The sequence below is a fragment of the Cyclospora cayetanensis genome, unplaced genomic scaffold (assembly GCF_002999335.1).
Source record: "Cyclospora cayetanensis isolate NF1_C8 unplaced genomic scaffold, CcayRef3 CcayRef3_contig_265, whole genome shotgun sequence".
NCBI classification, from domain to species: Eukaryota; Apicomplexa; class Conoidasida; order Eucoccidiorida; family Eimeriidae; genus Cyclospora; species Cyclospora cayetanensis.
Window position 1 is genome coordinate 23727 of NW_020312220.1, and position 12756 is coordinate 36482.

Below are 12756 nucleotides of genomic sequence, written 5' to 3' on the forward strand. Positions count from 1 at the left end.
ATACGGAAAAGAGCAAGTGTTCTAACTGTTCAACATTACGCCAGTATGTTGCAGCAAATCCTGAAATGCAAATGTAAGCTGATCCAGTCGTCCAAACTTCATGTATTCATGAACAGATCATTCAAAGAGCCAGCCAATGAAATAATTTTGGCATTCACATTTCATTTGGCAATTTTTCTCATCTGCATATGGAGTACCTAAGTCAGCAGCGGGCTAAGCGACGCTTCTAGTTATAGATGTAACTTAAAATATGTGTAACTTCTAATAGGTGTAGACATAAAATTTTTCGGTGTTGGTAGAACTTATGCATCGCAATGTGCTGTTAGCTCTGTGTAATAATAAATGTTCTGTGCGTGTGCGCTGGATGTGTTTACAACTAACTGGGAAGGTGTACAGCATGCATGCAGCTACGCGCACCGTAACTCTCCCTTTCTCTATACGCTGAGAAACCTAAGGCTACTTGCAGGAAAGGCATAGAACTCTTTGATGAACACTCGAAAGCTTTCTGTCATGTTTGTATTGACCCTGGAGTGAAGTGCATCCCTACGGAGACCTTAGACGGAGCGTCACAAAGCCAGCAATATTATGCATCCGAGGAATCGTTCACAAACAAATCGTAGCAATAGTATGGCAACGGCTTGACCGCCCTACAGTAAACTTGGCGCGGGAGTAGTACTGAACGAAAACGTGTTTATCTAAGGGGGGATACGCTGTTTTTGGTTTTGAAGTGCCAGCTCAAGGGTTTCAAAAGCTTTTCGCTTCTTATACAGCATACCAGAGATGAATAGTACCTACAATCTTTGTCAACGCTGCTGAAAGCCCGAGTTTTCAGTTTTTCAGTGCTTTGCGGCTTGCACGTTGGGATGAACAGAACCTAATGGGCAAAGAGCTAATGTACAGTGTCTTGTACTATTGGGTTAGGGAACTGCCACGACAATTATATCAGCAGGATCCATGCTATGGCCAAAGTAGATAAGGCTGAGCTTGTGAGGGTTCCTCAATGTAGATGGAGCACGATGATATGCCACGCCCCCTCGCTGACAGTGGTGCTTTATGGATCCGGGATGTGTTCCTCCTAGTTTTAGTCTTATGAAATGAATAATGATTGTATTCACACGAACCACAAATTAAGTGGAACAAAGCTAGAAGGGTGAAGGGATAAGACTGCCGTCTCGTTGACCTGCTACGCAGTGATTTTCATTGGGTTGCATGTAAAAATGCGAAACTCTGCCAAACATTCAATCCCACTCGAAGCCCCCTTATAACTAATTGTTTTAAAATGAGCGACGTTCCGAGCTGCGTAGCTATGAATAATTTATGCCTGGATAATCATGTGTCGTCTGCCGGGCTGCGGAGCGAGTCTGCTTGGATACCTGTAATGGCTGGGTGTCCCTTTGGAAAGTAAGATACATGCATTGCGTGCATCTCTTTCTTATCGCTTCCTGAAAACGCCATTTCGTTTTCATTACCGTTCGAGATTTTGCAGGGGGCCCTCTTTTCCACGTAAGTTATGCCGCCTCATGCCTCACGGTTGGTTGCTGCCTCTAGTGCTGAACCTCTTTCTAAAATGGCGTGCTCGTGCTACTGGATCAGTGTCTAGTGTTCTCACAGGGAGCAGCAGTCCCTGCGGCTACTTCGAAGGGTCGATTAACGCGATTTCTCTTTATGTGTACCGACAAGGGGCCAAATGTGTATTATCCCTCCGTCTCCCCAGTGCCTGCAGTTCTGTTCGTAGGAGTCCACCCATCTTGTATTCAAAGATGACGGCGCCTCCAGCGTAGCTCAAGATGAACGGCAACTGGGGTGGCGGCATGCCTGCCGCTGCCCCCACACCAGCCTGCTCCCCCAGTCAGAGGAAGATGTGTGACGAGGCACGCGCTGCTGCCGCGTGGCTTTGGGTTCATTCGGAGGTTGCCGAAGCAGTCCAGCGCTTTGCAGAAGACCTTTCGGCCGTGCACAAACGAGGGCTCAGTGCAGCGGCAGCTCTCGACATCTGCCACCAGAGTGAAACTGGGAATTCGCGTGGCAATGCAGTGACTTGCGAGTCCGCTGCGGGTGGGGGGGCAAGGGACGCCCTTAACAGTTTGCTGCTCCTGTGCTCGGAGGCTGGAGCTGAGGCAGAGCGCTTCGCGTCTGCCTTGAAAATCGGAGTTATTCAGCCTGTAAACCAGGCGTTAGAGCCGCTGGCTCGCGCTGCAGATGCTGCAGGCCCTCCTGGCTTCCCCAACAAGCACATTTTGGGGGAACTTGCTCGAGGAGGAGATGTGCAGAAGGCAGCAAGGCGGCTGCAACTTGCCGAGGAGGAACTGACGGTGAGACGACCCCCTACTGGGTCGGGGAGGCTCACAATAGGGGGGCCAGTCGGTGTTTTTGGTAGTCGCTGTTTGTTGCCCATGATATGTGCTACGTGCCTCTACCTGCATGTGCACATATACTTTTGAGCTGTGCGCACTGTATGCGTTCATGTGCATCTGGCTGCTGCAGAAGGCGGAGGCGAGTTTGCAGGAGCTCAAGAGTTTGTTCGGCTCTTTTGTGAATTCCTCGTTGGAACAAAAGGCGACAGAACGAATTTCTCGCGCCTCGCGGCTGAAAGTCGCTGCCCAGGAAGCCTTGCAGCAGTCCTTGGCTGCAGACGCAGCGAAGCAGCCTCAGGATTCTGCCTCTTTAGCTCCGCACCCCCTGTGCGTGCACAAAGGGCAGGCGTTTTCCTCCCCCGCCGCTGCCGCTGTGCCACCCTTTCCGCAGGCTCAATGCACTTTTAGAGCTTGGCAAAAGTCGAGCTACTGATTTGCGGGGGCTGGTGAGGCCATGAATGGTCTTCGGATCGTGCTTTTTCCAAGCGTTGATTGCTTGCCTGGCACCCTGTGTTGCTGCCTGCTGCCTCAGGACCCCCTTGAGGCTGCAGGGTGGTGCACGGCTGCTGATGGCGGGGAATAGCGAGCAGTGGTCTAAGGCTGGCAGTCAGAAGGCTGAAGAACATCACCGACGCGTTTCCACTGCAGTATTGCAGTCCATGCGAGCTGCGGGAAAGGTACTTGCAGCCTTAACACGGATGCGTGCAGCCCAGCGTTCATTTGGATGAACGCTGGGCTGCATGCATCCGTGTCATTGCGCGTTTTATGCCTTTGCCATTGGCATAAAACACTGCTCTTCGCGACTCGCGTGTCGTTATAGAGTCCGCAGGAGGAGGGGCAGGAGGGGGGATCCACGCGCACGCGGCAGACTTCACAGACTCCATTCGCGAGGGGGAGGGGCTAATGCGTCTTGCTGCTCTCTGTGTTGTGTTGCGCTGCCTGCTTGTTTTCCTCCGACACGCGCAGGCAGCGCTGACGTCGCAGCAGCGTAGCACGGGGTTTGTCTTGCACTATGTCAAGGACCTGCAACTCTTTGCGGCGGCGGAAGTAGCCGCTGCAAGCGCTGCTGGCAGCTTTTTGGTGGAGGCGGAGGAGGACGTGTTGCCCCTTGGAGCGGCAGAGGATCTCATGTCTTGGCTGTATAGGCAGAATTCGGGTGCTCTGGGTGCCTCGCAGAAGCAGACAAGTAGGGCCGTAGATACAAAGCATGCAGCCTTCGGCCTGCCTGCCGCATGCAAAGGAGTCGTGCAAATAAATCGCGTAGCAGTGTGTTACCGACACCCGGTGGCTCTGACATGCGTGGTAGACTTTGAGGGGTGATGTAAATGCGGGAGGTTGTCGCAGCCGTCCGGCTTTGAGGTCGCCTTCCCGATTCGAGGTTGGGGAGCTAGGAGAGGCGGCTGTGTGTTTGTGTGTTTGTAAGCGAACCACACTTGGAGTGCGGTGAGTGCAGTATTGAGTTTTTCACTGGGGCAGCACCTGTTGTCTGTGCTTTTGCGGGCTGTGCATGGCGTGTATTAGGCGAAGCCACTCTGAGGAACCTGTTGCTGCATCAGGAGAAGAAGCTCCAGGAGACGCTGGCGGAGAGAGACCTCCTGCACAGGCAAAACGAGAAGCAGCAGAAGGAGATAGAGGAGCTGAAGCGGCAGCAGAAGAAGGAGGAAGGGGCTGTTGCCGCTTCGGAGGATCTACGGGAGGCACGGCGGAAGCCGAGGAAGCAAGTGACGATACACCTGGCAGACGACGCGAGCGAGGACGCAACACAGTGCCAGCAGCAACAGCAGCAGCAGCAGCATCATGGTCATGGTCAGCACCAGGGGGGGGAGCAAGGGGAGCTGCACGGGAGGGCTAACGGTGGCGATGTTGCCACCAGCACGGCTCTGCAGCTCTCCGCAATCAATGCAGGCAATGCCGAGGGGGCCCCCTGGGGGGCCCCCTCTGATGCAAGCCCTCCCGCTGCAGGAAATTCGAGTGTCCGTCGACCAATAGAAATGGTGTGGGTGGATGTACAGTCGAGGTATGAGGCGTTTCTTCTCTCTTTGACCCCTCTTTCTTTGCCTAGCACGTGGGATAGCGGCTACAAGCCAAAGCAGCAGCAGCATCATGAGCAGCAGCTTTCAGGGAGCGGGGAGGGATGCAGCGCATCGCCTTCGGCTGCCTTTGGCTTTGGAGGGGGGGAAGGTTCCTCGCGAGGAAGCGAGTTGCACTGGAGTGACCACAGCTTTGCCGCGTCGCTTGCTGCGGCTATTGAGTCTGCTGCTGACGCTGCCTTGCCAGCCTTTCTGGTGCGCTGCTGCCGTCTTGCCTCCACCGCTGCTGCTGCTGCTGCTCCGGCTAGCGATTCCAAGCCAGGCGCTTCTCGCAGCAACCGAACAAGTCGAATGTCTGTACACCTGGTGCAGCATCAGCTCCTCTCAAGCAGGCGACAGCAGCAGCAGCAGGAGAAGGCCGATAGCGGCACGCCGAGCTGTCTCCTGGACTGGAAGGAAGCGGATCTGCAAATGCTGGCTTACGAACTTGTGCTGCTTGCAGCCTATCACCACGCTCAGTATGCCGAGGCAGCAGCCTTGCTAGCAGATGAAGGGGAGGCAATGCTCGCTGCCGCTGCCACCGACAGGCTCAAACGCCCCCCGAGGGAAAACATGCAGCTTGCTGCAGCATCTGCTTCTGCTGCTGCTGCTGCTGCATCTCGACAGATGCGGCCTCCACGAAATTCATTAGCGCGAGCCATGTCTTTCAAACTCGGAGCACTGCATGGCAGTGAGACGCAACAACAGCAACACCAACAACAACAACTGCAACAACAACAGCAACAACAACAGCAGCAACAACAGCAGCAACAGCAGCAACAACAACAACTGCAACAGCAACAGGCCATAGACGCTGTGGCAGAACGGGATTCCACAGCAGAGCTCCTGCCTCAAGGCTCAATAGGAGCTCCTGGATGCCTCCTTCGGAAGCAGCGGAAATCTCTGACGCGTGCTATGTCATTTAAGCATGCGACAGGCATGCACGCCAAAGACACAGAGCGGCAACAGCAGCAGCAGCAGCCACAACAGCCACAGCAGCCGGGCTCTCAGTTCGCTCATGCGGACTCCGTTACACCTGCGCGTGTCTCGACGGTTGATTTGCTTGGTCCTTGCCATCCTTTCTCGCTGACATTAGAGGAATGGAGGCAGTGCCTTGCAGTAGGCAGCCAGCGAAAGGCTGCTGCAGCACGCCTTGACGTTCTTCCCATCCGGAATCGGCTGCATGCGGCGCTGCAGTGGCTGTCTCCGAGTCCGTTGCTGCAGAGATCTAACGAGGACGTGTTGCTGCAGCTGCTCCAGCTCACTCGAGTGTCCATCGAGTTGCCAAGCGCGAGCAGCAACACACTGCGTTGCCTCCTGACACCCGTGGCGGCAGACAGCGGCTTAGGGTCTGGCAGCCGCAGCACTTCGCTGCATCCATGCGATCTGCGCTTTCGCGTCTGCCGCCTCATGGAGGCGTGGCGTGTGTCCTCTTGTCCAGCGGCCTCTTTTGCGAGGATGCAGCTCCGGAAGAAGAAGCAGTCTCAGCAGCAGTCTCAGTCGCGCGGCAGGTTTCGTCATGGATCGGCTGCTGGAGCTACGACGGAGCGTTTAGACACCGCGCAAGGCGCACGCGGAGCTCTGCGTTGGCGGGCTGCCGCTCAACCGGCCACGGTGGGGGGGATCGATAGGAAAAAATCCTCAGAAAAAGCATCTCCAGCTTGCGGCAAGAGTGCGATTTGGCCTTCAGGATCGTCTGGAGAGGCAGAGGACTCAAGCCCGTCACAGCCGCAGCTAGCTGGTGATCTAGCGCCTCCTGCGCTGCTGCTGCAGTCGCCGACGCAAGAGAAGAGACGCGGCGGCAAGCGGCCTTCTGCCGCAGCAGCGGCAGCAGCAGCGTCGGAGGAGGAGAGGCAGACGCAATGTGCGCCTGTGTTTCGGTCCTTCGTGCAGCGGCAGCTCCAGCTCCTCTACGCAGCGGCCTTAACGCGGTGCGAACGTCTGCTGAAATTTTTGCTGCCTTCCGGCGGCTCGTCGCTGCAGCACGCAACAACGGCGACGGCTGAAAACGAAGGAGGCCTTTTCTTCTTCGCCTCCTCGTCCTTGCAGTGGCGTCCAGTGCAGGTGCAGCAACTCTACGCACGTGAGCGAACCCGAAGCGACGAGGAAGCCTTCCTGTTTTTCTTGCAGTCTCTGCTGCGCTGTCAAGGCGAGATGACAGACTCCAGAAAAGGCGATCCCCAATGCCCTCCAGCCTTCCTTCTGTACTCAAAGGAGGAGACGGCGGCTGCGATCGCAGCCGCTGCGCAGCTGGAACTGCTGCCGCTGCGGCTGCTGTGCTGCTTTTACCACATTTTCGCCTGCGTCTTCGCGCTGCAACAGCTGCAGCGGCAGCAGCTGTGGGGAGACGAGGAAGCCTCCATAGGCCTCGAGGAAGTCTCCATATGCGTCACAGACTCGGGAGCCTCTGCAGGCACCGGCGAGGCAGAGATGCCCCTCTCGTGGGAAGTTCGCACTGAGCAGCGGGAGAGGGGTGGCTTGCAACTGCTGCAGCTGCTGCTGCACAACATGTCTCAGGCTGCTGCCCTAGACGCTGCTCTGCGCTGCACTCTTGCGGAGAGAGGCGTTAAAAATCCCCTCCTGAGAAAGCTCAGTGGAGACCACGAGCAGTTGCCTGCAGGGGAAGCGCAGCGGCTGCGCCGCATGCAAAGCCTCAAGCCTGTTAGCAACCTCCTGGAGGTCCCTCCTATCCGCAGCGACTGCGGCGGGGAGATTACAGAGGAATCCGACTGTACGAAACGCTTTCTTCCCATGTGTCTTGTCGCCCTCTTGCTGCCTGTGGTCTCTACACGGCCTTCCTCTTCATGCCTTCCCAAAGCCTCCCCTTTTTGCCCAACATCATTACCGATAGATAAATAGGCTTGCCTTTGCTGCCAGTGCAGGCCTATCTATATATATATATATATATATCTATCTCCCTGTCTATCTATATATATCTATCTCCCTGTCTATATATATATATATATATATATATCTCCCTGTCTATCTACATATATCTATCTCCCTGTCTATCTACATATATCTATCTCCCTGTCTATCTATATATATCTATCTCCCTGTCTATCTATATATTTCTGTCTCCCTGTCTATCAATTGATGGCTGCAAATAATTTTGGGAGAGCTGCAGGAAGTTTGCGCGCGAGTGCTTCGCGCCGACGATGGTGCCCCCCTGTTTGTGTGTGCTGCTTCTGCTCGTGCAGGTAGTGTGATTTCGGGGTCGGAGGTGGAGGAAGGCTGGCGCGTTGGATTCCCTTCTGTTCAGCAGGGGGGGACGAATGGACAGGGGCAGAGTGGTCTGCGTGCTGCTTTAAGGCGACCAACGTTGAAGGGTTTGCGGAGGCGCACGCTGCGAACGTTGGAGGGAGGCGCAAGCGCCTCCGGGAGGGCTGCTGCGGCTGCAGCAGCAGTTGCATGCGCGCTGCTCGCTGAGGACGAGCAGCAGAAGCGTCCCTTGTTGTGTCTGCCTCGCGAGGTTCAGTTGAGCGCCTACTGGTGCATGGATGTTCCTCTGCTGCTTTCCCTGTTGCTGCTGCTGGCGCGCTGCTGCTGCACAGATGCCGCATCTCCGAACGGCCTGCAGCTGGACGCCCCCTCTTTGGTGCAAGCGTTGCTGCTTGTGGCTCACGCCGCGCAAGTGGGAACGGATCCCACGACGCCTGCTGCCTTCGAAGAGGAGGCTGCGGGGATGGAGCGCTGCAAGGGGACGGCCTCCCCCTCGGCGTCGCTGCTGCTGCAGGCGTCTCGCGCTGGAAGCGGCTTCCCAGGACTGTCGCTAGAGTCGATTTCTGTGCTGATAGCCGCATGCATCTGGGGAGTAGCCAGCGCCGCACCCTCGCCAGCCGCTCTACCCCCGCACCAGCAGCAGCAGCACCAGCAGCAGCCGACGCTGCTGCTCCCGCAGGGAAAAGCAACGGCGTCTGCAGAAAAGCTGCTGCTGCTGCGGGAGGCTCCCCAAAGCTCCGCGCGATCCTCCAGCTCTGGCAGGGGGCCGCTCCCTCCAGCTGGTGCATCTCTCAACCCCCTGCCTTTCTCCCTCGCGTCGGAGAAAGAGAAGAAGAAACAGCAACAACAACAGCAACAGCGCGAGCTTCTTGAGCAGCTCATGGCTACGAACTTCAGCGTCGTGCCGCCCGCTCGGCCAGAACTCGTTGCGACTGCGCTAGAGGTTCTCAGCGACTTCAGCGGCTTCCTCAGACGGCCCTCTGCGCATGCAGATCCTGCGGCAGACCACGTCTCGTGGCTGCTAGCCAGCTCTGCCTCCAACGGAATCCTCGAGCAGACTGGGGAGGCGGGGGGACGGCCTCCTGTGCCTGCGAATTCCACCGCGCTTGCCTCCGCAGTGCATGCAGCAGAGGGAGTCGGAGGAGCCTTCGCTGCCCCGAGTGCTCGGCTGGGCTTGGGAACAGCGTCTTCTCCTCCGTCAGCAGCACGCATGCCCCCCTTTCTGGCAACCACTCTCCAAGGCTTCACGACGCAGGAAGGAGGGGGTGCTCCTCGCGGTGGAAGCGGAGCCGCTGCTGCCTTCGAAGACGCTGCTGCCAGGCCTGGAACTAACAGCCTCATGGACCTCATAAAGCGCGTGCGAGGGGAACGGCTAGCGCTGTGCATGCGCTCCTCCCTACAGCAAATTCCGCAGCAGCAGCAGCAGCGGCTACCCGACGACGAGGAGCAGGGGACAGGCAACGGCAGCCTCTGTGCAACAGAATCTGTCGTCACCTTCTCAGGCGTCCTCAGCGATCGTCTATGGCAGGGTGCAGACTGGTGGATCGTTCAGAAGGCTGCGGGGGGAGAGAACGCCAGTCAAATGCGTAAGGAACAACCCGATTCCCGTTGTGCATGACTTTAGGCTTCCTTCCTGCTTCTGCTTGCATGTCTGCCGCATAGTGTCTCATCACTCCTCAACCGTTCCCGCATGTATGGCCTTTGTAGTGGGCGGTCCAAGTTGCCTGGTTCCGCCTTCACACCTCCTCTTGAACAGGGCACCCCACAGACAGCAGCAAGAAAATACTGCCACTCGGAGGCAGCGTTTTCTCTCCCTGACTGCGTGCTCTGTTGAGGTGGCATGCCTCATCTGCTGCTGCTTATGTGCGTTTTGTGTTGTTCATGTATATATATATATATATATGTTTGTTGTGTATGTGTGTATATTGTACATGTATGTGTATATTGTATACACGTATGTCTATTGTATATGAATTTCTATTGTGTATGTATGTGTATATTGTACATGTATGTGTATATTGTATACACGTATGTCTATTGTATATGAATTTCTATTGTATATGTATGTGTATATTGTATATGAATTTCTATTGTGTATGTACGGTGTGTTGTGTATGTGTGGCCGGCCGACTGGTTCCGTGTGTGTGCGCTGTGGTAGTGACGGCTTTTCTGTTGTTGAGTCGATGTTTCGTTTTTGTGGGGCGTTCCAGAAGCAGCCGATGATCAGCTAGCTAGCTAGCTCGTTATCGCGTGTGCGTCTTTTTTTCTGAATTTTGGCGCGCTTCTTTGTGCTTGTTGCTGCTGCGAATGCTGTGCCGTGCGCGGCTGCTCGCACAGTCCTACGCAGGTGCAGGTGGGCAGCGCAGTGTTACGGGCTGTCTGCGTTGTTGCCTTCGCGCGTGGAGCTCCAGCAGCAAGAGATTGCGTCTGTGCAGCTTCTCGGCTTGGATTTTCTGTTGCAGTTGCAGTTGCAGCTGCAAAATTACCGGCGTCACTTCGAGCCGCAGGTTCTTTCGCAGGTCCTGTCGCTGTGGCAGTGCCTTGCGCAAAGGCTTTTGTTGCTTCCGCAGCCAGCATCAGCGTGTCTCCAAGACGTCTCTGGTGTCAGCAGAACACCCTCCAGCAGCGCGAGCATGACAGTTTCCAAAGACTGGAAGCGCCTCACCGTGCGCGCTTTGCAGCAGTCGATGGGCTTCCTGGCCGGTGTTTGCGGGGGTGAAGAGCAGAGGCTGCTGCAGGAGGGGGGAGAGGAACTGCTTTCTGGCGAGGCACCATCCTCCGACTGCGCCGCAGACGGCAGCAGTTGGGTGTGGGAGCTCTCTACCCTTTTAAGAGGCCCCTCTCCCCTCCACGACTGTCTGCGATGCTTTGTCTTCCGCTCGACAACTGCTGCTGCGAACGGCTATCTAGGGGTCCCCCTGCGGAGTCTCTTGCAGCTTTTGCGGAATGCAGACGCGCGTGCTGGCATTGGAGGGGGGGGCGAGCAGACAGAAAATTCTGCCGCTGTCGGCGAGGGAGAACATCTGGACACAAGAGCTACGCCTACCCTCCATCCCCTGGCGACAGGGGAAGCTGAGGAGGAGGAGAACGAGGTGCTGTGTAGCGTCGCTATCGGCATAGAGGCCCTCCTAGGGCACCTTCAGTCTGAGATCGTGCTGTACTCGGCAGTCTTCTCTCCCCTCTTGCCGCTTAAGGCTGCCGAGCATGCTCTTTTGATCCTCGCCGCTGCAAAAGCCGTCCTGCTGAGTATCGTTCCCCTAGTGCAACGCTGCACAGACAGCGCCGCTGAAGATGTCGAGGGAAGAGGCCTCCCCGCGAGAGGTGGGCGCGCTGTTCTCGGTGCTCTTGCTGCATTCGAGCGATTTGCAGATGAAGTAAGCTTTCGCTTTTCCCTGCCGCTCCTCTCGTATTTAGAGGGCCTACACCGCTCGCTTCCCTGATGCGATTTTCCGCTTCGAAGTTCATTCTCTTCTACTCGGCAGGCTCCCTCAGAGACAGCTTTGCTAAGGGGGGAAGAAGGGGGCTTTTAGACATGCGATGCAAGACGCACTTCCTTCGCTCACGGGAAGCCGCGGCTTTCTAGGGACTGTAGAGTGAAGCGTCACTCCCACTTTCCCGTGTGGCGTCGCACTATGGCAAAATCTCTTCCTTACCCCCCTCACATTTGGAGAGGCTTAGCTGCTGAAGCTGGCTTGTAGTAACCCTGAGATGGATCGGTGTGTGTGTGTGTTGTGTGTGTGTTGTGTATGTATTGTATGTGTTGTGTGTGTGTTGTGTGTGTATTGTATGTGTTGTGTGTGTTGTGTGTGTCTTTTGTATGTATGTATGTGTATGTATGTATGTATGTGTATCTACCTATATATACATATCTATCTATCTATCTATGTTGTATGTGTGTGTGTCACGTATCTGAACTGCGTAGATGTTGCGTTATCGCTTTTGCAGCTTTTGCTGGGTGGAGTTCTGTGCGTCTCGCCTCCAGATGACATGCAGCAGCAGCAGCAACATGGCTTAGTTTCGGCTTTGGCGCCTCGCTTCTTCGCTGCATTTTCGCTGCACCTCAGCAGCTTGACAGATCTCCTTTCCCAAGCTTTTCTCAGAGATTCATTTTCCCCCGCCAACCCTCCGCACGCGTTGTACAGCGCACAGGCCATTGATGGCTGGTGTTGCATTCACGGGGTAGTGGAAGCCTCCCTCGACTCGCTGCTACCTTTGAAGTGGTGAGCAGCAGGAGATGCGCAAACGCTTCCTGTCTCTGCCTCAGCAGCTCTGCTGGAGCTTATGTATGAAGGCGCTTGCATTTCTCTCTTGGGAAGAGAGCGACACACACAAATACACACCTATACAAACGCACATGTACATATATACACCTGCACAAATATGCACATACATATACACACGAACACACATATACACATACATATACACACCCATACAAACAGACACACACATATACACACCCATACAAACACACACATCTACACACCCATACATATACACGGGGTGGCCTCCTTCTGTGTATAGAGCAGATAAGCTTTTTCTGGCAGGTGTGTGTGCTTCGCCTGGACTGTCAGTGTCCTTGCTGTTTTGCCTTACCGTGCGCAGTTTGTGCTTGAAGAGCGTAGCAAATATATATATATATATATACATATATATATACATATATATCTGTGTATTTATATATATATATATATCAGGCATTTGGCCGTGAGCTGCGCAGATTGTGTATGTGGATGCCTCTGGTATCTATCCTCAGGCTTATCCCGCGCTTACTGCAGTTTCTTTCGGAAATGTTTGCCGCCTTGTGCCGAAGTTTGGTAGATCCGTGCAGAGCTCAGAGCGAAGGCCCAGGGGAGTGGGGAGGCCGCCCTCTTCTGCCTCTGCTTGCTCTGAGGCAGCTGCAGCACGTCTCCTTCGAGGCACTTTTGGAAATACGTGACAGAAAGGCACTTTTATCGGATGCCCCTCTTGCCAACCACTTCCTCACGCTGCAGCGGACGGCTGAGGAACGCAGCAAGAAGCAGCACCGCAAGGCTAAGGGGTGTGTGTCTGTGCAGACGAGCCTTGGCAGGCACAGAGTAGCAGCCTGAGAGGCCTTCACATTGTTACAC

The 12756-nt window shown here is 55.3% G+C and overlaps 1 protein-coding gene across 1 annotated transcript; it reads left to right on the forward strand.

Annotated features, from left to right (window-relative positions):
• The first annotated feature begins 1787 nt into the window (after nt 1–1787).
• Nucleotides 1788–6429, forward strand: LOC34621509 (histone-lysine N-methyltransferase 2D). The gene is made up of 8 exons (XM_026338482.1): nt 1788–2312; nt 2485–2681; nt 2887–3031; nt 3321–3540; nt 3876–5227; nt 5384–5542; nt 5888–6164; nt 6317–6429. Exons 1-8 carry the CDS (start codon nt 1788–1790, stop codon nt 6427–6429), a joined length of 2988 nt encoding a protein of 995 aa, XP_026194267.1.
• The last annotated feature ends 6327 nt before the right edge of the window (nt 6430–12756 follow it).

Bases quoted from the DNA above. Each gene is read 5' to 3' on its own strand.
- LOC34621509 (XM_026338482.1), top strand. From the start codon at position 1,788: ATGAACGGCAACTGGGGTGGCGGCATGCCTGCCGCTGCCCCCACACCA. The intron at 3,032-3,320 runs GTACTTGCAGCC...CGACACGCGCAG, and splicing joins CCATGCGAGCTGCGGGAAAG to GCAGCGCTGACGTCGCAGCA. The intron at 6,165-6,316 runs GTGATCTAGCGC...TCCTTCGTGCAG, and splicing joins GTCACAGCCGCAGCTAGCTG to CGGCAGCTCCAGCTCCTCTA.